General features: G+C 39.6%; 2 protein-coding genes across 7 annotated transcripts in view; one reads left to right on the top strand and one right to left on the bottom strand.

The window, feature by feature from the left end:
- The window catches only part of LOC113017529 (uncharacterized), a 45,200-nt gene extending 33,157 nt beyond the window's left edge, over window positions 1-12,043 (bottom strand). The window contains exons 1-2 of one of the 4 annotated variants that reach the window (XM_026160680.2): window positions 11,426-12,043; window positions 3,663-3,699 (exon numbers count right to left, since the gene is read on the bottom strand). In XM_026160680.2, coding sequence (XP_026016465.1) covers window positions 3,663-3,699; window positions 11,426-11,516 — 128 coding nt within the window. In that variant the 5' untranslated portion in view covers window positions 11,517-12,043. The remainder of the gene's footprint in view (window positions 1-3,662; window positions 3,700-11,425) is intronic. The other 3 variants (XM_026160679.2, XM_026160678.2, XM_026160677.2) reach the window with 3 other exon arrangements.
- A 4,471-nt stretch (window positions 12,044-16,514) lies between these two features.
- Window positions 16,515-25,054, top strand: part of LOC113017530 (FHF complex subunit HOOK-interacting protein 1A-like) — a 28,606-nt gene continuing 20,066 nt past the window's right edge. The window contains exons 1-3 of one of the 3 annotated variants that reach the window (XM_080298623.1): window positions 16,515-17,336; window positions 21,295-21,344; window positions 23,363-23,610. In XM_080298623.1, the coding sequence (XP_080154749.1) occupies window positions 23,506-23,610 (105 nt within the window). In that variant the 5' untranslated portion in view covers window positions 16,515-17,336; window positions 21,295-21,344; window positions 23,363-23,505. Of the gene's footprint in view, window positions 17,337-21,286; window positions 21,345-23,362; window positions 23,611-25,054 lie in introns of all 3 variants that reach the window. The other 2 variants (XM_026160681.2, XM_080298624.1) reach the window with 2 other exon arrangements.

The raw sequence follows: 25,054 nt of genomic DNA, 5'->3' as shown, positions 1-25,054 counted from the left end.
ATAAAAAGTGAGTTTTAAGAAGAATTATGGTCTCCAGTCCCTCTAGATGGAGACCGAAAAGAGAAGTATGACCTCCAATAGATACCAACTAAAAAAAGTTCCTGTAGTTAAAAAGCACCTCTTTGTAGCTTGCATCACTCTGCTCTGTTACAATAACAGTCTGTGCTGTGATTAAAGGGCCTGTGTTACTGCATGTGGATGTTTATGCGTGTCTCAAGTGTAAATGCTGCATCTGTTTTCTCAAACACTGGACGATGACCCTGAGGTACCCCTGAGCAAGGTACCGTCCCTACACACTGCTCCCCGGGCGCCTGCTTAGTGGGCTGCCCACTGCTTCACAGAGTGAATGGGTCAAATGCAGAGAAAAACAAGTAATTTCCCCATGGGGATCAATAAAGTATCCATTATTATTATTATTATTATTATTATTATTATGAAACAAAAGGACAAAATTCTATGATACTTCCTCCATGGCTTATTTTATTTGCTTCAGTGCCTCATTCAAATATGGTAACACTTCTGAAAACAGCATCATTTAACTAAATGCAATGATTCTTACATAAAGCACTTCAACTATCCGAGAGCATTCAAAGTGCGAGCCCCATTCACCTATTATCACCCATTCACACAAGCACTTTTTCTATGCTTACACTGAAGATAACTACAAATTCAGGATTTCCGTTGACTTGGCCAGTAAAGGGCAAAAACCAGGAGGAGCGAGCACTTTAGCGACAGTGGGAAGAAGAAACTCCCTTTTAACAGGAAGAAACTTCCAACAGAACCAGGCTCAGGGAGGGGCGGGGCCATCTGCTGCGACCGGTGGGGTCACCCTAACGTTGACCATTAGGGCTGAATTCACAAGATCTTAAAGAATAAAAAAAAACTGATCTGTTTTTAGTGTGACTTTAGTTTTCAGTCACCTGATTCCTGAGACTTTGCTGGCTATACTTTAAAGAGCCATATATGATATACTCCAACGGTGCAGCTAGGGCGGTTCGAGTCGGAAACGCCGATCTGTATGCTTACGCTTACATAATACTGCATAATTTTATGATTCAAAGCAAAACTCATGTGACTCAGTCCTCAGCTAAAGGGTGCAGAATGAGTCACTTTCATGGCAGCTCCCTTAAATGAATCTTATTTGTCAGTTAAATGTGTTTTTTCACCTTTACAATCTTCTAGAGCCAAGAACCCAGTCAGCACCACTGGATGGCCAAAAACCTGCAGCAAAATCACTAATAACTCCAAAAAAGTTAAAAAAATAAAATAAAATATACAGTTATTCCTGCTGTGTGGATACTGGCATTATTACACAGTAGGGAGAATGTTCGAAAATTTCCACTCTGATCAACACATTTCAATACAGCACACTTACTGGACTCGCCCACTTTGAGGTCACATTGGTCAGATGAGCTGTAGAGCAAAGACTTTGCTGAAAGCACATTTAGCTAAAATTCCAGTACAAACAAAATAAATAAATTGGGAGAATTCCTTGGTATTCCCAAACTGGGAGCATGTTTATCAAATAGATAGACCATTTTTCCAACTGTCAGCAATCACATCTATCACAACAGACATTTCAGAAAAGGTGAGCCAAAGCTCTTCCTTTTTAAATGGAAAAGTAGTTCCTAATCTAGGAAGGTTATCTAGCCAGACTCACCAAGACGATAACAGGACGCGAGGACGGTTCTTTCTCTCTTTCTGTTATAGATCAGCCTGTCTTTTGACTCTGCTGCTCACCCTCTCTCTTTCTGCCACGGAGCTGCTAACTATGAACAGACACACATGACTCACCCCTGACACTGCCCAAACACACTGCTTTACTTTAAACTGGTGGAAAAAATGTTCCTTCTATCCTCCTCTTTCCACTTCTCCTTGTTTACTGCAGAGAAAGGTTGAAGAAAACACGATGCACTTATTAAATGTCAGTGAAATACGCCTCTGCTCAGCAAGCTTTGTTTACACCGTCAGAGGTGTCAGTTTGACTGGGAGAAGGTATGATTTGTAGTTTTTAGGTGAGAGTCGGCAGGAACAATGAACCTCTGTGCTAATGTAGCTTTTCTATGTTTCAAAAAAAAAAGTTTTCACTGGTTTTCTTCTTTTCCCATTACATCATTGTGGGCTGTGTGCAACTGATTGCTCAGCAGTTCAAAAAACATTTAAATGCAGTAAGACAAGTGAACCACTTGTTGTCAAAACAGGTGTTTTTAATGGCTCCTAACGGCCCAGATTCCTATGTGGATTTAACAGCCTACTGGCACAGAGAAACTGTGCAATAAAGAAAATGGCAGATACCTTTGGACAACAGCTAATTCGTAGATGGTCATCCAAAGGAAAGGAGACGATGATGAGGTTTTACTTTAACCCATAAAGACGACATTTGACGACCTCCCTGTAGCCTCAATGACGAGTTTTGACACCTCAGTTTATATTAGTAAAGACTTCACGACCATTAGAACAGGTTCTGGGTTTTTCAAGGCTAGCTATGGTAAGGTGAAGAGGCAGGGACTACCCTCACCAACATCTGACGCACACCCACTCATTTTGTTCTGGAATCATGACACAACCCCCTCAGTTTAAAAAAAAAAAAAAAAAAAGACGAGCTTCACACGTTATATTCGTCCAAGGGGGCTTTGCAAATGTTTTAAGCATCTTGAGCGTCTAGAGGTGGGAGGTCACTAAAGGTGATCTTCTGATGTTATAAAAGCAACCTGCGCCTCTGTAATAATATAAGTCCTCGGCACGACAGATGGTCCTTCCTGGTGATCTTATGGCCTCAATCACTAGTTCCAACTTTCACTGATATTAATATAATGTTTATTTTGTAAATTATGGCCCTCTTAGTGTCCAGTAGGACAATAAACCTCGAGGCTACATGTAGTGTAACAAGTCACTACTGTATCCCATGAGCATCCCATAACCTGTGTCTAAGGTGACATTTAGAGAAACTACCGTTTTTGGCACTTCTTTGGTTTTAAGTTTTTATTCAATGAAAGTTTGAAAAACAGAATCAGTCTTTAAAAAAATGTTCTGCTTCAGGTGAGGAGACTTGGCCAAACATCAGTCGGTCAATACACAAAATAAAGTCTCAAAAGTCACTTAATGGAGATTCTTTGACTTTCCACTCACTTCTGTATTCAGTAATAAACTTAACCTGCCATATATTTGTGCATTTGGATCCTCTCACAATCACTTTGGATTCTTTGTTTGACGTCTTTTAAGTGATACAAGCTCGACAAAAGCAACACTTTGTTCCACACACACACACACACACACACACACACACACACTTTTTAAACCCGGTGACTTCCCCAGCTAGTTGCCATGGCCACCGGCCAACAGCCAAAATACTTTCAGGAGTGTGTCAGGACCACAGACGAGAGGGGAGAAAAGCATTCCCTGGAAGTCTGCAAGGATACTGAAGAAAATCCTCCAAAGCTGCGCCTTTAACCCAAAGACGCCTGATTCGTACTGTAAGGTAAATCCTTTTAGAGGGTCAGATCAAAGCAATCAGACCTTTTACCTGGATTCAACTTCAAACGCACCTCTCCAGGGCAAACTGTCTGTTACATGTGGGAGAGATTAGACGCACCCTTCTTCAAAGCACTTAGTCATTTTTGCAAATACTGCCAGCAGAGACAGTGAAATGTGAAACCTCCTACCTGTGACGATGCTCTGGCTTATGTCTGTCAGGACGACCTGGGGAGAGAAAGAGTGATTGTAAACCAACAGGCACTGTTTAGTCTACAGAACTCAGCAGTTCATGTGGGCAAAGAGCTGAAAAGGCTTTAGACCAGCTCAGTTATTGCTTAGTAAAAATAACTTATATAACTTATTCTGGTTTTCTTGTGGATCATATGACGTAATTTACACCGACCGTTCAATTTATTGGCTACACTTGTTTAAATGTTCATTAATATAAACATCTAATTAGATAAGCACATGGCAGCACCTCAGTGCATTTACGCATGAAGACGTGGTGAACATAACCTGCTGAAGTTCAACCTGAACATCAGAATAGGCATTGAAGGTGAATTAAGTGATCCTGAAGGTGGCGTGGTTGTTGGTGCCTGATGTGCTTGTCTGAATATTTTATATTGATTTTCCCACACAACCTTTACACCAGGGATTACAGAGAACGGGCCTCTTACTACCAGCTGATCATCATTGAAACACCACAGCCTACTTGAGTATTGTTGCCGGCTATGTCCATCCCTTCATGGCCACAGTGAACCCATCTTCTGATGACATGTAGAACACACCATGTCACAAACCATAAATTATCTCAAACTGCCAAATTGAAAGTGAAAATATCTTCACTATACTAAAATGAGCTCCACAGTCACCAGATCTCCTATTCAATAGAGGACCTTTGAGATGTGGTAGAAGCAGGAGATTCACATCATGGACGTGCAGCTTATAAATCTGCAGCAACTATGTGATACCAACATGTCAAGATGGACCAAACTCTGAGGAATGCTTTGGGCAGCTTGTTGAATGTGAAAACAAAGTGTTTACATTGACCAAAAGTCATTATTAAAAGTACTAAAAGTTCCTCTGATTGTAATTTAATGTGTCCTACATTGAAATGAGAAACAAAATTTTAACTTCAACCTCAATAACGTCGTTTTGCATTCCAAAGTTTTAGGCTGAAAAGACAAAACTGTTTTTATCTTGGTTTGAAAATAGAAGAATAAAGATTGATTAATCCTGGTTTAGTGCAGACGAAAAATAGTGCCACCTACAGAAACTAAGTGAAGACAAAAGGAAGAGGATGTCACAATCATCCTGATAAGTCATGTGATCACCACAGAAAAAAAGTTAAGGGAGCATTTGAATTTTTAAAAATGTGAACCACCTCCTATAATGCCTTCAACAAGATGAAGAAAGCAAGAAAAAAGAGAAAGGAGGAGAAAAGCCAAGAAAAAGCAGAGCTGCACTTTCTGTGAATGTGTATTTTTCCATTTCCTACCTCCTTTTTCTTCTTCCTTCCCAACCCAAACTGATAACCAGATCAGTATGACCTGCTTAAGTCCAGAAAAACTAGATGCTGACGTGTGTGCAGAACTTGCTGCAGATAGTTCTTCTTTTCAAAAACTCAAAAAAATTTCTCTCTTCTCCCTTCAGTGCTTTTTCTTCTTTTCCTCTACTTTCTGTCCCTGAAAAACTCTAACTGGACAGCCCATCAGCTCTGGCTAGGTTCCTGATTGGCAGAGGACCTCCAGGAAGTGAGGCTGCAATTGGCTGCAGACGGATTCTGCTGGAGTCATCGGAGTTTTAATACTTCCAGATGTTTGTCCTGCGCAGCAGGCTGGCTTAGCTTTCTGCTGGAGCTGCATTCAAACACGCAAGATGCACACCGCAGCAGATTTCACTCAGCGTTCGTCATCCACTGGCTTTCTTGTGTGCCACGAGGAGGTCAGAGGTTAGTGAGGAAAAGGGGATTTGGACAGTTTCTCCCCCCCCCAATGAAGCTTCCTTAGATAGTAGGAGGAAAGAAATCAACACTCCATTAAAGTGGACATGAAGCACTAAATGTATTAAGCTCATTTACATCACGGAAGTTTAAAGCATTTTTTAAAATCTAATTTGATCTTTGATTTTATTTAAGCACTTTTTTTTCCAGGAGACAAGTGGAATTAAAGCCTTCTTCCCATTCATTTAGAACAGGGAGGCTTCTGCCCAAATAACTGCCAAAAGGCATTGCCAAGATGGCTGCCAAGTGGCTGAAAATTCAGTTACAATGCCAGTTTAAAGTCTTCCAGAGGGAATGTTTATCCTTGAAAACTGTGGCACTCACATGAGGCATTTATCACCTGTCACTCTCACAGATGAGCCTGTGTGGAAAAACATGTGACTGCTCAATAAAGCCTTTAAAAATATGCAGCTCAGATTTTTTTTTTTCCTTTTTTGCAAAAGGTCAACTACTTTCAAAGGTATTCTTTTTTTAAATGTTCGCTGTTCACTTTAGCTTCTCATCTAATGTATAATAACACTAAACAGTGCTGGTAAAATAAGGTTCTTCATTAAGCTGCACGTCCCGAAGCTAAGAAAAGGCTGAACACGATCCCTAACCTCAGATGCCAGAAAAATTATTAACAGACTGTTTTTAAACCCACAGAGAGACAATAAACCACAGTCCAGGAATGCTGCACAAACAGACGCACACACTGTATTCGTTGTTCTGACTGTAACTTAATGTCTCCATATGGTTTACAATTTTTAATAAACAATGTCTTCATGTTGCAAAATATTCTGCTATTCAATTTCTCAAGTTAGAAAAAAAGTATCTGAAACACATTTAATGAAAACCAAGTGAGCTCAGCTCATCAAATGGTTGGGTTTCATTGCACAACAACAACAACAACCAACTCAGACTCTCACACACTCCCTGATATATGTATTTTGTGGTTTAAGGCTATATTAGCTTCTATAGGTGATGAGTTGTCTGGGAATTGTGGATGTGTTCTGTTGTAGTTCAGTACGGAGAAAAAATTCACCTTTGGATATGAACCTTTATTAATTTGAAAGCTAGTCCCAGCCTGTTCATGTCACGCTGCCCGATGGCTCCATGGCCGGGCTGCACTTGTGATGCTGCTCGATATCATTCACCTCCTTCCTCTGACAGGATCTTATCTCACAGTTAGACTCCACCTCCATTTTAGACTCCAGCTCAAACATGTTTGGCTGATACAAACACAAACCAGAAGCTTCCTACACAAAAACCCCATCCCTTGCCTTCAGATATTTGTATATTCAAATTCAGAATTTGTTCAAAGAAATAAAAGTAATCCTAACTTCCCATTTTCTCTGTTTCCTCTTCCCTAAACACCATGAACAGAAATCGAAGAGTTAGTAGCAGGCCTAAAAAACAAACAAAAAAAAAAACTCCAGAGCAGATGAACAGTACCTGACAGTCATCTCCTTAAGAAACAGGAAAAGCATACCTCAGTCGTGGTTTGGCCTCCCCAGGGTGTTAAGTTCAACATTATTAATCATATTGGATGCAGTGTGGCTGTAGCTCAGGAGGTAGAGCACTTTAACTACTGATCAGAAGGAGAGTGGTTCGATTCCTGACTCCTCCAGTCTGCATGCCAAATATCCTTCGGCAAGATACTAAATCCAAGTTGTGCATGAATGTTAGTTAAGAACCACTAAAGCAGGGGTAGGCAACGCCAGGCCTCGAGTGCCGGTGTCCTGCAGGTTTTAGATCTCACCCTGGGTCAACACACCTGAATCAAATGATTAGTTCATTACCAGCCCCCTGGAGAACTTCAAGACATGTTGAGGAGGTAATTTAGCCATTTGAATCAGCTGTGTTTGATCAAGGACACATCTAAAACCTGCAGGACACCGGCACTCGAAGCCTGGAGTTGCCTACCCCTGCACTAAAGGCTTAGAAAAAAGTGACTGGGTGAATTTATTTGGTCTTTGAATGTGGCATGTTATATAGAGTGGTTTGAGTACTCTGGGAGAGTAGAAACGCTCTATAGAACAATGCCATTTCCCATCACGTTGCCAGAGAATGGAACAAAAGGTAGCCAACAAAGAAGAGCTCTGCCCTTCATGAAGCCTGGAGAACTATTCCTGAAGACTACTTAAAGAAATGACAATAAAGGTTGCCTAAGAGACTGTGTTGAAGAATAAAGGTGGTCACCTTAAATGCTGGCTTTCAAGAATTGTACAAACTCTGTTTTTGCCTTGTATGCTGCATTTTCATATTCGTTTCTACATGTCAATAAACTTCTGAATCCATTTCCCATTTTTCTAGCAAAATATAAAGAAATGAGGATGGTTCAAGACTTTTGCGCCAAATATGGACAAAATTATTCTGCCACACTATTTGAATTCAAGAGTTTTCAAACTTCCACAAAAAAACAAAATTAATTAAATAAATAAATCACGCAGTGTGCCTTTACAAACATGAAAAGGATGGGTCGCTGTAAAGAGTTCAATGAATTTCTGACCGGTGCTGTCATTGACGCCGCTGTCGGAATAAGCCAGTTGCTTTCTAGATCTTCCATCATCAACTGTAAGTCGTGTTATTGCAAACTGGAAGTCTTTAGGAACCACAGCAACTCGACCATGAAGTGGCAGATCAGATAAAGTTACAGGGCGTGTCACCGACTGTGTAAAGGTCATCAGCACACTGCTGACTGAGTAAATGTGGTACTCCAGTCTTCCTTTGACATCAACATGAGCACACACACGGTGCACTAGGAGCTTCATGCTATAGGGTTTCAATGTCCAAGCAGCTCCTGTAGGTGTCCCAAATAGCAAAATTGGTATGGCCCGGATCTGGCCCACATACTGCAAAGAATGATGGCCCTTTGGTGGCCCAGATCAGGTTTGCCAGAAGTGGCCCACACATGGGCCAGCACAAGGCTAGTTGCAGACACACTGGTGGTCCTTTGCTGGCCCAGAACAGTTTCAGCTCTGACCCCAGATGTCAGCCTAATGTGGACCTTAATCAAGCCATGTAATAACAACATGTGCCAGAACATAATAGTGCAAAAGTAACATGACGAAACTCTGTTCGGACAGTGAATGGACTGATTCTTATATAGCGCTTTTCAACCCTCCCGGTTTACTCAAAGTGCTCTTTACAACATGCCACATTCACCCAATCACACACTTTCTCTAAACTGAGTGCTTCCTACATGAGTGCTACCTATTCACACTCTTGACATGCAGACTGGAGGAGCCAGGGATTGAACTAGGGCTGTGCGATATGACCATAATCTCATACCCCGATATAAGACATCCATCATCCCGATAACGATATAAATCACAAAAATTTAACATTTTCTGTAAATTCTGTGAATCTCGGGCAGCTCGACTTGCAGGAAGTGTTTTCAGCTGGGCGTTGTGTACCTGGAGTTGAGACTTTTAACCGATGCATGAAGTTATACATTTTTAAACATAAATTGTAATGGCCACCGCTTTCTTTGTGAATATTTATTACACGGCGTGCTGCGGGGAAAAGCCTGTTCTAACGTTTGAGTCTAAGGTTTATTTTTTAGCACCTAACGCCTCTTTTTTGCTTCTCATCCGTAAAAATCCTGCATGCTCTTTCATGGGATTTAGTTTATTTTGAAAAGTCTCAACAGGATCTTGAGCTTTATTGTGAAAGGTTAACATGCAAAACAAACAAGCGGATGGCAAAGCCATGCCATTGTTTTATCATCGTGGTTGCTAACGACAACACGTAAAAACAGTCACTTGTCCGTCCGTAGTGTCGTGATATTAAATATAAGAGAAAGAGATAACTTTAACAAATTAATATAGCCACTAGTGACCATCAAAACGATGAAAAAAAATGGTGTAAACACGAAACAAACGATAGCGTAATATGAAACGATAGACGTTTTTATATTGTCATCCAATATATATCGTTATATCGAACAGCCCTAGATTGAACCACAAAAAATGAAGACCTGTTTTTTGTGAGCCTGGGCCACATAAACTAAACCATAATTGGGCCAGATGTGGCATGCCATCGCATAAACTGTGCCATCTGCGCCAGGCCTGGCCCATATCTGGATGACCACTTACCATGCCAGAAGTCAGCCAGCAATGCCAGCATGACACCAGATCCAGGCCAGATCTGTCTGCTATGTGGGGTAATGTCTATGTGGCCCAGTTCTTTGGTCAATGTAGTGCACATGTGCCCGTGTATTGACCATTCGCAGCTTGTCTTTTTCGAAATCCAAAGTCCAAGACCACCGATGTTATGGTCACCCCATCTACCTTTTCCATCATCTCTGATGTATGATGCAGAATAAGGCTGCTGATGAGGAATGTTTGCTAAATTAGGGCAAAAGATGCAATGATCTCACATTTAAATGAACAGTGTTGTTTTGTTTTGGTCACAGATTACAGTCACATTGTGCCAACACTTCCTCAAAGTACAGCCTGTAAAAGTTGTTTTGGTTTCCTGTCTTAAAAAAAAAGGTATGCTATATATATATATATATTTTTTTTTTTTTTTTTAAATGTAGGCCTTCTGTACACAGCCACTTCCTTGCCACAGGACAGTTAGGAAACATACAATTTTCTACCCATGTACTATGAATAACCATCATTTGTCACGTTAGTGAGTATTTGGTATTGCAAAGTCAAAACAACTGTGTAATAAATATAATTACCACTTACAGCTCCATGTTTAGCAAATGAAATCATAAAAGCACCAGTATTCCTCTCTAGCCACCACAAAAATATCACCCAGGATTAAATCTAATCTCATGCAGCCTAATCTTTAAGCCTGACATTACTCCCAGGATGACTTAGAAACTTTACATAACAACCAGAAAAAGACACACAGGTGGCATTGTGTCAGTTAATCATGTCAAGACGCGGTGGTAATTTCTCCAAAAATGTACCCGCCCTAACCACAGGGCAGAAGCGAATGCATCATCTGAAGAGTTTCTGAAGAATTACAGACTCACTTTACTCACGCACTAACTGAGAAAAGCCTAGAAGAGGCAGGACAAGTTATAATTTAACTTCCCCGAGAGAGAGACAAAGAGGAAGACTTGGTCATTCAACTAATGGTTGTAAGTCCTGGCACAGGCATACACAAACTTTGACCCCAGTGTTGGCAAGTTCACATCATGATATAAGAATTTACAACCCTGAGTTCAACCAGGCGACACACACTCATCTACATCACGGCTTTCTAAACAAACCTTATCAGAAATGTGTTTGTGATTTGAGGAAAAAATGACAAAGCACTCAAGAGCTGCCAAATCTAAACTGCCTGCTTGGTCTGAGATTAGAAAGATAAAAGAAAGCTAGGAAATATACACACATTTTTGCGTTCATGCTTTAAAAATAACAATCAAAAAACGTTGCCAACTAATTTTTAATCAGATAATCAGTTCTAAACATTAACGCGCTTCATAAAACGTCTCTTATTTAAAGGTTTTAGACCTGAAATGTACACCAAGTATCATAAACACTGTCCACACTGGATCCAGGCTTCATATTTTGCCTCTTAAACCCCTAGGTGAGCGGCATTTTGAGCCTACACTGCACATTATATGCATGTCAAGGTGCCGTTTTATCAGTGCTGTGATAGATTTTGCGGGGATGCTAAACATTCACAGACGAGGAAGGGAGGGGGGTCTGGGATCCCAGAGCTGCTAAACAGTATGTTAAGATACCTTTTAATAGAGCAAAAGTGAAACAGAAACATTACCACAATGTGAAAATAAAGAATAACAGAGAACAAACCTGACAGTTTGTTTGCTTTGAGCTTTATCGGTGGAAATGTGGTCATATAATATCAAACCTTGGGGGTTGCATTTCCTTCCAGACTCGTGACAGCTTATTTCTTCCTTATGTATTAATGAACTGGATGTCTATCAGGTGGAAACAGTTTAAAGCAAACGCATAAAGATGATGTTTGTGGCTCTTTCTTTACCTCTGGAGGCGTTGGGCTGTCGTCGGACCACTTGCTCCCGAGTGTCCCTCATCACGCTTTCCTCCTCTTCTTCTGAGCGTGCCTCGGCCATTTCTCCTTCTTCTTTTACTACCTTATTTTCTCACTTTCTGTCTTCCTCCTTCAAATTGCTTCTTCTGAGTGTCTGTGGGAAACTGGAGCCGTGTCAGAACAGAAGCAGCGGCGGCGACAGGCACATTATTTATTCTTCCTCTTGTTTTGGCTTCGTCGCCAACTTGCACCGCGAAAGCTCAAACACCGTCAACTTTAAAGCCCCAACATGACTTCCAGGGTTAGCTGAACACTTCCACCGCGTGTTCGGAAGATTTCGAGGCGAGAAAAAGCAGTCTGTAAAGTCTTAATATACAGACAACAACTATCTTTGCGGCGAGTTTCAGATGACACTTTCTCCAAGCTTCCCTGTTTTCCCTGGTCGCGAGCTCGGCGCTCTCCGACGCCGTGACGTCACCAACAGGAAAAAAAACGCGGAGAAGAAGAATAAATAAATATGGAGGATTAAACGTTTAGTTTAGTTAACTTAACGTCATGGTGTGCGGCAGTTCGTGCTGGGAGAAGTAACCAGGTAAAGAGGCGGAAGAAGAGGATGAACATGGGTGGCGAAAAGTTGTTTTTTTTTTAAGTGCACCTGACCTAAACTGTAATATACCAACACGCAAAACGGCAAATATATAACTGCAAAGTAACAAAGGGTCCCAAAACAACTAGAAAAGCCTCAAAATGTCCTGAACGCCCAGACACAAAAAGTGGGAGAAAATGTTCTCCCACGTGCAAAAAGATGTGCAAAGAAACCCAGAATTTGGACAAAAAAGCACAAAAATCATTCAAAGTGACACAAAACAATCTGAAACATCTTCCACGGGGCGCAAATAGTGGTGCAAAGTAGTATAAAATAAACCAAAATGTCTTAAAATAGAAACAAAAGTTTGACAAAGAGATGCAGAATGCCTCAAAATGCCTTCAAACAAACAAACAAACAAACAAACTAAATCACACAAAGTGACACCAAATGCTCTGAATCCTCATCAGAGGCACAAAGGTTGGACAAAGACACACTAAATAACCAAAACTTCTTCAAAAACTCAGAAACAAAATACCTCTGAAACATTTACAAATTTACAAACTACATAACACATAACCATAGGCATAGATAGACATAGGCATCATAATATTTTTAAAAAAGGCATACATGCAGCACAAAGTATGCAGACAAAAGTGTGGGATAAAGAAATGCGAAACACAAAAATGAGAGGCAGAATGACCACTGTTAAGGGCAAAATGAGCTCCGAGAGGTGCAGAAAATGTAAACATGCTCAAAAACACAGACAGAACAAAAAAGACTTCAACGACAAACACACATACACAGATATAAAATATATACATATATATATGTATATATATATATATATAAACATATATATATATGTATATATATATATAAATATATACAGATATAAAATGACCACAGTGATGTAAAATAACTACATAGAATGCAACACTGCTACAGTGATGCAATCATCTGCAAAAATAGTAAGTAAAATCAGTACTAAGACATGCAAAGCTGCCACTTGCAGTAGCTGCAAAGACACCAAAAGAAAGGAAAGAGAAGCAAAAGAACACCAAGTGCTGTCCAACAACGTGAAAGAAGCCCAAATCACAAATGTGAAACTACAAAATTTTGATGCTGAACAACTTAACATGATCCACAAAGTGACAGGAAAAATGTGGAAAATTGCGACAAAGGCTTAGGAAGCAATATTAAAGAATTTAGCTGATAACAGCTTACATACTCTAAATACAGTCATGACTGAATTTGAATTGGCACTTTGGTTATACTGGCTGGGAAAGTTTACTTACTATTATTCACCTACCTACTTGATTTCCACCTGATGTCCGCACAGACTCGTGGGATGGTTAATGTTTAACATGAATCCTGAATTTATTAGTGTTTGCATCATTAATTCAGTTACGTCATACGTTGATTCTTGTAAATGTGTAATGGATTTCCAGTGTGCGTGTGGGCAGGAACAGGGTAAAGGTCTGGCTTTTAATAGACCATGAGTGAGACTATTGTATTGTTAAATGAGCCGTGTAGTGCAAAGCTTCAGGGGTGTTAATTAAATCTTATTGAATGGATAACATACACTTTTTCATTCACCGTGTGTTTATACACCACTCTACATTTAATGATTTGTTATTACCACGATGAGCCTGGTTCTGGCTGAGGTTTCCTCATTTTAAAAGGGAGTTTTTCTTTCCCGCTGTCACCATAGCTCTTGCTCACAGGGGGTCCTCTTGTTGTTGCGGTATCTCTGTATTGTTGGAAGGTCTTTACCTTACAATATTAAGCACCTTGAAATGAATTTTGTCATGATTTGGCAGAATATACATAAAAGTGAATTGAATATCTGCCTCTTAACAGATTAAGCTAATAACAAGTACTCTGAACTCTCTACAACTTTCTGCTGATTTTTTTTTACTCACAAGACTCCAGTTACCTTTACTTCATATTTGTGAGGTATTGAGTTTGCAACATGTTTGTTAATTCAGGCAACTTAAAACAAATTTACAGTTCTGTAGGATTGTAATTGCACAAAACCCCAGGTATCAGCATGTGGCTGTTTTCTTGTCCCTTCTACTTCAAAGTGCTTATGATGAAGTGACATTAAATAACCTTGAAGTTAGTTTTGTTACACACACACAAAGCGATATATTGTATGCTTGATTCATCAAGAATTTGCAGCTCTCTGAGAGTTTCTACCAGTGAATGACCACATTTGTCCTCTGGAAGAATGCGGTCATTTGTATGCAGGTATACAAGTGACATACATAAATATACAGCATGCAGGCCGGCTTTAGAATAAAATATGTAAATGAGCACTACAGAAAGTTCTTCTTACTGTAAGTGCCTGTGTGCGCTGAGCTTTGCTCAAAACAGAATCTTCTTTCTCACGGTAAATGTGAAGTGAAGTAAACTGAAACTTGGCACCACGCAGCTAAAAAACTCTCACATGACTAACACAGTGGAGAGATCAGGAGCCTGAGTCAGAATAACACAGGTGAACACACAGGAAGTATGTAATCAGATATTAACAGTGTCTAGAATAGCAGTGAAGCTAATGTGTTCTCTTTTGTGCTTTGGAGTTGAGGGATTTTCAGATATCTTTTCTATTTTCAGCTCCATTGATCTGGTGACTGCCTTTATTTTAATGAGGCGGATTTTCAAAGATGACAATTTAAATCATCACAATGATGATTCTGTAGCAATTACACAGTGCAACACTTGAGCAAGTTACTTTATTAAAATGCTGATCATTATTAAGAATAATACACAGTCAGTCCATAATTAATCAAGTGCAGTTCCAATGGTTTGCCACAAGAGGGCACTGCTGATAAATGTAGAGGAATGGTTAACCAAGAACACACTGGTGTCCAAACTTTGGGATAAAAACTTAAGTATTAAAATTTTTGCATGGCTTTACCAAAGTTGAAGCTTAAAGAAAAAAAAAAAATCAGCGGAGAAACAACAAAAACACACAATCTATAAACATCAAGTTCTTCTACAGAAAAACGTGATGTTTTTACAAAGTAAAACCTACATAAAAAAAAAAAAATGCAAACATGCAACAAGTATAGGTTGATTTAGTCCTCCATTATCCTGTCGCTCTGTCAAGAAAGATCACACTTTAAGAGACTGAAAAAAAGAAAATTAATAAATAAATAATTATATTCCTTTTATGGTGTCAAATAACTTTTGAGGTGTTAATGGCATCATGGTTACTACATTCATTCATTAAGCTTCCTGACTTAATAAACCTTTTACCGTCTTATTTATTTATTTTAAATGAGGCCACTGCAAAGTAGCTGATGTGGAGGAGGTTGGTAGGCTGGTTTGGATCCAGATGACCTGTGTGTGCATTGATTTAACAGCTCAGATTAACAATTTCCTGCTGTCCTCAAACACTCAGTGTTAAACTGTTGTTGCACGGTGATTAACAAAGCTTGATTAAAGGAATCACATGGGTGAGACGGGAATACACTGTGTGTGTTTGTGTGAGTGTGTGTCGTTGAACATTTTGTGTTCACATTATTTCCATTTGAGGAAAAAAGCAGGTGGACTATTTTGACTTTATTTAATACTTTCAGTATTAAATTGGAATATTTATAATTCCACTTTAACAATTTAACAAGAAGACATCCCAGCTTATATAAATATCTGTCTCGAACAGTGTTTCCCAACCACTGTGCCGCGGCACATAGGTGTGCTGTGAGAAATGACCAGAGTGCCGTGGAAGATTATCTTGTTCCACCTGATTGGTACACTAAGTGACCGCAGTGAGTAACAGGCAGAACAATTACATTCTCTTCCACTAGAGGGCGGTACAATTACCTGCTCTAATTAAATTGGTTGCCAACTGCCAGTAAAACAGAGGAAGACGGAAAAGAAATTACACAATAGACATACTGTGTGTGAGATAGCAGCTTGTAATAGCAATAGATAAACATTTGAGGTGAAAAAGTAATCTGTCTGACCTGGGACCTGGAAAAATTCCAACCTAGATGAAGGCCCTAGCATGATGAGTGGTCAGAAAAAAGCAAAAAAGCTATACTGGGGATAAACTGAGCCAATTCCACACTGCCTGGTGCAGGGAACAACTATCAATATGTATTTTGTGACATTTTTGTTTGGTGATGTGCTGTGGCTCCAAATGGTTGGGAAAAACGTATTTAGAACATTAATTATTTGTTTTATCGAAAGAGTACAAATTAAATACAGATAAAGTTAGTGTCAAGATTTTAGCGATTTGCATCAACTCATTGAACTTTTCTACTTTGCTATGAATATATCAAAGGTGTAAAAATTAACATTTAATATAAAATTCTAAAGCTCGTATACAAAATGATGAATCCATTTGTCACTCACCCAAGATCCAGATTAATACAAGCAAACAAACAAGAGCACAAGACTACTTTTAATAATAATTATGAATCAATCACTGAAATAATTATTTTAATAACAATTTATTCATCAATTTATTTAGACTTTCACATATTGAGCTCCTTTAATTTATTTCACATTTTCCTTTTTCTAATTTCCTCACCTTATTTAACTATTTAATTTTTGTAATATTTAATCTGTGTTATTTTATTGAACTATTTTGTTTTATTTAAGTTGTTTTGTTATTGTTTGTTTTTAATTATTTAGCTAATGGCCACTTTCTTAATAATTAGATAAACTGAAGGCTTTCAGGGTTGTTAACACTTGCTTACTTTATTCTTTATGTATTATTCATGTCATTTAGCATTTTAGGTTGTTGTAGCAGACACCCTGTGAACCCATCACTGTGTAATACATTTCTAATGTTTTTTGTTTTTTTTGCCTCTAAATAGTAAGTTCTGCATTTTTACGAAGAAAAAAATGACCTGATTAATCAGGATTTCTTAAAGAAATAACAGTGAAAATGGTGATTAATGTCATATATTAAATAACCTTAAAGTAATTGCCTTGTAGTTCACAGAATGATAAACAGAAAGAGAAAAGCTGCACAGACACACATGTATGAAAATAACCCTTCAAACATGTTATATGTACTGTATAAAACCGTCTCTCTCGCGCTCTGGTTCTCTGCCGGGGGCGTGGTCTTACAACATTTATGGGCGTGGTTAAGTGCTACCTAGCGCCCAGCAGCTAAGTGATTGACAGCTGAGCCGCTTAAAGCCTCAGAAACTCCGCAGCGCTCAGAAGCGGCACAGCCGGGCCGCTTTAAAACTGCAAACCTAAGGATTTACACACGTTTCTGGACAGTTAAACGCGTTTTAACCGCTTTTCTTCTCACTTTGGGAATAACAAGCAACAGTTAGAGAGGCAGCCGAGGTAAGAAACGCCTGGTTCAGGTTAACCGACGAAAAGTGCAGAAAATGTTGGGATTCTCAGTGTTTTCATGCTGCATTGTAGTGTAAACCAAGAGGAGGGTTTACTGTTACAAGACTCTGGATAGACAAAATATAATAGTTAAAGGAGCGCAAAGTTGGTCAAACCTGGCTTAATAAAACTTAATAAACCTGCATTCATAGAATGGATTTTTGCTTAAAAACTATTTTAATGAATTTAAAGAATTTAAAAAATGATTTTATTTTAAGGAAACAAGCATTTATTGGGAAGGAAATCGTCTCTTAAATATAAAATGCATTTTTAATGCTCTGTGTGCCCTGGATGTATTTATTTATTTTTATTTTTAACTGTTTTTTTATGTCTAAGTAAGAACTGGTGTAGAAAACACTGATATCCAGGAGCTGTGGCCTCATACAGAAGGATGAAATGAGTCCTGACACTGAAAGACAGCCTGAAACCATTTTTATTGAATAACTGTTAGCACTAAAGATTCTTAAACTATCAAAAGTAAATGCAGTTATTAAGCAGAATCATACATGTGCTATTTGTATAATAATTATATATTTAATTATTGATTTATTAATTGGTGTTTAACGTTAATGTTGCCGCTGGGGGTGATTTTACTAACTTATATACATGCTGCACAGTTTTGTTTGCAACAACAGAGCAGAATATATAAATCGATTTATAAATGATTGATTTCTAGTATTGTGTGAAGAAACCAGAGGCAGAGTAGCATCAAAAACTCAAAAAGGAAGCTAATTTATCAACACCCAACTAATGGATTCTGTTATTAGGTTTCATCTTAACAGGGACAATGCAAGAGAAACATCTGAGTCATGGCATCTGTGGTCTTCCTGGCAGTTTTAAAATGTTCCATGTCTAAGGGGAGGAAGGAAAGGCCACTAACCTCCTTTGACGTCACTTTGATCTGTAGTTTCAGTTTATATGGGTGTATGTTTATACATGTATTATATTTTTAATCTGCAAAACAATAAGTAAGCAAAGCTTTAAAATAAATGGTGTGGACTACACAGTAAAACATTTCGTGTCAAAGATGTAGTAGAGTAGAAATAGAAACAGAAGTAAAGCTGTGATTGCTACAGAGTGGTGAAACTTGCTTCTGGAGGGAAGGGAAAAATATCCACTTGTGTTGCAGAAGGTATCCTGAGTTCTGAAGCTCTAATCTCACACATAATTTCATATATCTGGTCTTGCATAAGAAGAAGGTGTACTTTATTGGTCCCCGTGGGGAAAATCCCTCTCTGCATTTAACCCATTCACTCAGTGAGGCAGTGGGCAGCCACTGGGCGCCCGGGGAGCAGTGTGTGGGGACGGTACCTTGCTCAGGGGTGCCTCAGGGTAGCTGTTCACGGGGATCGAACCCCCGACCTTCCGATCATGGGGCCACCACTCTACCTACTGAGCTATCCCTGCCCCCACAGGGATAGCTAGGATAGGAGGCACACAGTGTGTTCCTGCACTGTGAAAAAGCAGCCAGGGTATCCTTGAAGCTCGTTGTAAATCCTAAACAAACAGAGGACAGCTCATTGTGCTCCAAAAGGCTCCCCATCCTGTGACTTCTCTCAGGCCTACTTTAAATAATGTAACCTCACCAAACACACGTGAGGCCCCGCTCCTTTACAATGCAGGTAAACAGGTGTGTCTGCAGTGCTCACAACTGCTGGTCAGTGATCCTTGCTGAGTTTGAGTGATTAACTAGCTTTTAGCTAGAGGCCAACGTGGCCATGGAATATGAACATTCACTCCTATAACAGCAGATAAGAAATAAGGCATGGCATAAGAGCCCACCTTCTAATGAAGTTTGGCAATTGCAAGCTTTATAAATAAAACATGAATTCATTGGGAATACAGAAGAAAAAACTTGTTTCTGGGCCTCATTTACACTATGTAGAGAAAAATACTGGACCTTTACACCTACAGCTGCTCAGCTATGAAGCTCCTAACATGCGGTTTTTGTTTGTTTTGATGTTGATGCCAGAGGTTTGGAGATCTGCAGTTACTGAGTCAGCAGAGCTTTGCCAACTTTTATATACTCTGTGAATCCGGTCTGTAACTTTGCATGGTCTGCCACTTTATGAGTATGTTGCTTTGATTTCTGAATGCTTCCACTTTGCAGTAATGTCACTTACAGCTAATTGTGGGCTATCTAAGAAGGAAGCAGCTTCACAAACTGTTGTGAAATTTCACAGACTTTTCTAACAGTGGGCTCCTGTCACAGCACCACACTTGAATTCAGTGAGCTCTTCAAAATGACTCAGTCTTTTACCTGTTTGTAAGAGGACTGCAAACACCTCAATGCAACAACTGAACTCAGCCCGTTAAACAACACAGCGAGGTGTGTTATTTGCACGATTAAATTAAATCTCAATCAGCTAAATGCCTGAAATGATTTTAAAAACCAGGTCAGAAAAGACTTCAGGTCAGTCTGCTTGTGCGTGTGTTTAATCCCTGGTTTGTGTGATGGCATGTGACCGTCTGACACACACAGAAAGAGCCGGGCTGGGATTAAACAGCGCCGTCTCATCTGAGATTACCTCTTTTTTTCTGTCGTGCTCTCAGTCACACACACACACATTTGTTCTTCCGTCTTTGTGAGGACAGATGATGAAGCCATGCACTCGGCCTTGCATACCCCAAACTAAACCTGACTCATAAAATTGGGTCTGAAAGCAAGCTGGAAACTCCAGGGCTTAAAAATTAAGTATCAAAAACTGCATTTCTTCTAATGACCACTCAAAGCTCCAAATGTGAGCAAATCCCAGAGACTCCCACGATAAAACGCTCAAATTTATAGCTTCAAGCTAATTTACCCCTTCATATTCACTCTGGCTGTTTTTCTTTCTCCATTTATCTCATCCATCTGGATACTGTTAAAGTTAGGGGTGTGGCTGCTTTGATTGACAGGTGACTGAATAGAAGTTAGCTGTCATAGGTCAGTACCTCCATCTATCTACTCTAATTCAACTCAGTGAACTGGACCTTTGTGCACTTTACTCTTGATTTATGCCCCCTCATTGAACTTATCTAGTGATGGTTTGCTTATTACACATTATGGAGCCAACTGGAGCATTTTATTGTAATTATGTTAAAAATTATCCGTGTACAGCTTGCTTGGTTTAGCTGGTAACTTAGCAACACACATTTCTTGACATATGGACTCTTCTGGCTCGACAACAGCAACGTGGGAGAGACCGAAGTCCTTTAAAATGTGAAGTCCAAAACCAGTGGGTACAGCCATCATTTCTATACAGTCTACAGGTTTTATGAATACAGAATGCAGAAACGTATAAATATGACCATTTGAGCAGCTGGTAGCTGGCATTTTTGCATAAAATATTCTAAGTAAAATAAATTGATATAGTTTTATTGATTTAATTTTAGCTCTGGAGAAATTACTGAAACAAGCAGTGGAAGAAAATGGGCTCCTTCTGCTATTGATTGTTTTTACCTTCTGCTATTGATGGAGCAATGTAGGTTTTTATAGGCAGGCTCAAACTAAGACTATAACTTATGTTAGGGTGGCACAAAAACAATGATTATTTCAGTGTCACACATTGAAGGCACAAAGAAAAAAATAATGTGTCACAAAATGCTTATTAAATGCATCAATGTCTCCACAAAAAGAAAAATGTTGATACTCCAAAGGCACAAAAGACTTAAAGTGGTACACAAAAATTAAGAAACGCACACACACACACACACACACACACACACACACACACACACACACACACACACACACACACACACACACACAGATTAGAGTCCCAGATGGTTAGGGATATAAACTGTGTGTGTTTACTTGTTTTCCTCATGTTGTCAGGACATAAATCAGGCCCTGATAGTGTAAAGAGTTACATTTAGTGCTGCTCTGTGTCACTGTGTGTGTTTCTTTCTCTCTCCATTAGGAGTGCAGACAGCAGGCTCGCTCATCCATGGCATCACAGCAGCAGCAGCAGTGCAAAGGTAGGAATACTGCCGGGTGATTTCCTCGAGACCTCCATGGGAATTCACGGAATGTCCCGGAACGCCCAGGGTGGGCCTCGTTGTCATTTTTCCTGTTTGCTTGTTTCCACTGAAGAGCCTTACTTCCTGCTGTTGCTGCTAGTTTACACACACACGCACACACACACACACACACGCACACACAAACACTGACACAGAGTAAGGAAATAGCTCTGTGATTGTGAAAGTCAGATATATACACAATTAAAATAAGAGGATTTCCTCATGAAAAAGAAAATCCTCTCTGCTCAGCGACCTCTTGTTGGAGAGAATCAGTGCTTTACATAAGACATGAAGACTTAGACAATAAAGAATCACAACGCACACGAGTGGATGTAAAACAAATGGTATTAGATCATCAGTCAGATGGGTAAAAGGTTGAAAATAGGTTTCTAGCAGTGCTGTTTCTATGTTAACTTCAAAGTTTGACATCACAATTTTCTGTTACATTAACAGAAATGGCTTTACTTGAGCTATGCAGCCAGCACAGCTAAAAATAAACGTGGATTACCTTCCTGCAGCCTCAAATCTCTGGGAGTTGATTGTCATAATGTAGAGAAATGAACAGAATTCGGCAGCTGCCTGGAGGGAAGAAAACTAAGCTAAAAATATTTGTATTCTTTGGACAATAGGTCATTGTATTTGTTTATTCCAGCACCCTGCACATGTACAGCCTGTGTGTTTAAAAAAACATATAGAGAAATCCACACTTTACTGCTACAGCTACATGTGCACATGCCGGGAATGCAGGAATCACAATTCCAGCAACAGTTAGAGTGGAAACCTGCAACTCCTTCCAGTGCAGCTGCTGTTCTTACATTGCAGTCCTTTTATGACTGCTTGCACTGGAGCTTCTACTGTGTCATCACAGACAAATCACAATTTCGTCACAAATTTGCTGCGCCTCAGGGCCCAAACAGGAGCTTTTAGTCAGTCTGCAGTGTCCAAGCACTGTGACGGAGCATCACGCTGCCAATGCTGTCTTCTAGTTTAGCATCCTGAGGCATCTGAACATTATGGAGGAACATTCAGTGATGTTTGAGGATCATCACACATGTGAGCTGGTTCTCTAGCCAGAACTTGGAGAACCAAACAGAAACTGCATAGTCCAATCCTGAAGCTGGTGTATCAGCTCAGGAGCTTGATCCTAAAGTGGGTGTGCACCTTAAACGTGTCCCTCATAGTCACACTGTCAAAGTAGAGTTTCATTATAAATACATGACATGGAAACAGCTTTGGCTCTTCAGATGTAAGATTTTTTAAGACCGATACTGATACCAATATTTGGTGATTTTAAAAAATCTGATATACCGACAGATTTTTTTTTCTTTCAGACACATGAAGAATAAACAGTACACATAATTATTTATAAGTAATTACTAAGATGATACGAGAGTGCAGTTTAAAATGATCTTGTTTTACTGGCACAACAAATCGTGGATTACTCGACTCTTCTAGCATCAGCTGGCTATTGTGTTTGTGGAGTTCAAAACACGTGTTACCTATGGGGAGGTTGCATAGTGCCCTCTGGTGGACAAACTATGCAATTGTTCAACTCACAACATAGTTGAAGGGTGTTTCTCCCATCTTCTCTACTTATTTATTTAGATCTATCCACCATTAAAAATGATATCAGCAGGTAGATAATATTGATTCCACTGACATGTTGGTCAGGCTTGGTACAACAACCCAAACTTGGTATCTGGCTAACAGTAACTGCACTGTTCTCCAAAGAGAATATTCATGGTAAATACATACTGTGTGTAAACACTGATGGAGAGCCAGCAAACGCATAGGCGCAAGTGGTCAAGATGGGACTCCCAAAGTAATCTGAAAAGAGCAGCCACACTAGGAATTGTGTATGTCATTAGGAGGGCTAACAACACCAGCAACAACAGTAATATAAAGACAAATTTTTATCATGAGACGAAAGACGAAATTAACAAACTTTCCACTCTGTCCTTCTCCATATTCTGCAGGCTAGCGGCTAGCTGCCCACCAAGCCCGGTGCCAGAGACTGATTCTAGGCAGAGGGAGCCAGGTAATGACCCTCAGTCCTTCCATCAGACAGCCTCCACGCATTGAGCCGGATCATGCTTTAGCTCCCTGACAGTCAGTCAAAATGATGGCCTCGGTGGTAATCGGGGGACATCGGAAGAAGTCCCTCACTTTGAGAGGTGTGGACCCAGAGACCTGCATGATCGTGTTTAAGAACCACTGGGCACAGGTGATCTTTTTATTTACTCCTGCATCATCTTCATCTTCACTGGTTAATCAGTGCTTTGCTTCACAGATAAAGTCACTACTGACATGTTTTTTTAGCTGCTCTTTGTCTCTTCTGTCTGGCCTGGCCTAGTTTCACTTACAATGACTGTGTGACTGTCTGCGTGTGTCTATGAATGTGTGTCAGCATTACTGGCCAGACTCTGGCCCTTAAACACAGGATCCATTTAGTACAAATCACTCTCCACAGCTGCCAAGAAAACCCCCACACACTCTGCATCGTCTGTGTGTGTACAAGTATTTTGTGTGTGTTTGCAAGTGTGTGCATGCGGTCCTTGTCTGAAGCAGCCAATGTCAAAGGTTAACACAAGTCCAGAGAGTGAATTGCGTTCTTGTTTCATTCATCTCTTTTTCATCCCTCCCACGGCTATCTCTCTGTTGTGGCATCTTAAATGTTTTACAGCAATACAATTATTTTCTTTATTAGACAAATTAAAAAAAAAAGTTTAGTCCATTTTATGTGAGCTCCAGTTAATTTTCCTCCTTGGCGCGTTTCATATGTGGACATTTCAACACAGTCATCGCACTTGGGTGAGGACAGATGATCACACTCACATCCGTTGGCGGAGGTTGTCTCGGTCTGTCTCCAAACAAACTCCCAAGCGGTTTATTTATGATGACAATGTGATCCCACCTCAGTCTGCACATCGTACTCAGCAGATTTCAGCTGAGTTTCAGTTTCAGAAATTACGAAGAAATTAAATACGATGATTTTGGGAGTAACTTATCCATGTTATCCATTAGTCTGCAATGCAGCACCCTCTGCCTGTATTTCTTTTCTTTGCTCCCGGCACAGACACATTCTGCCAATATATGGACTGAACGGTCTTGTGTGGTTTGTAGCAACACATTTTGGTTTGCTTGGAATTTCTCTGTGTTACAAAAAGCAAAAGTACAGGAAATAAACTCATTAACTGATTCAGACTAGAGTAAATAAACAAAACACCCTTTTTCCAAAGGCTGATCGAGGTAAGCTCAAATTTGTCCACGAACTCTAGGGAAATCAAACAAATATACACAGGTCAAAATTGCTCAGAATTACAAAATTACTCCTCAAATAGAACATTGACATTGCCACTCCATAAGTTTTTGTGGTGCCTAGTGGTCATTAGAGGAATTACAACTGTAGTCCTTTAACGTTCAGCTGAGAAGGGTCCAAAACAGCTGCATATAAATATTATTTATAATGCATTGAGGTAAAGAGGTGATGGCAGTAATGATCCAGTTTGGTACCATTAGAAACTAAAGGAAGCCAAAATAAAAACATGATATAAATAATGCGTTTCTGTTTTCTTCATGCATTAATTTAAACAGCATTTTGCCCCAGTGACGTTTCTAACCTGGACGCTTGAGAGATTATTAAGTGACATTATTTATGCCATATTTCA

This window comes from Astatotilapia calliptera, chromosome 3 (genome assembly GCF_964374335.1).
Source record: "Astatotilapia calliptera chromosome 3, fAstCal68.1, whole genome shotgun sequence".
Taxonomy (NCBI): Eukaryota; Metazoa; Chordata; class Actinopteri; order Cichliformes; family Cichlidae; genus Astatotilapia; species Astatotilapia calliptera.
The sequence above is the reverse complement of the archived record's forward strand: the minus strand, read 5'-3'. Positions and strand labels throughout refer to the sequence as shown.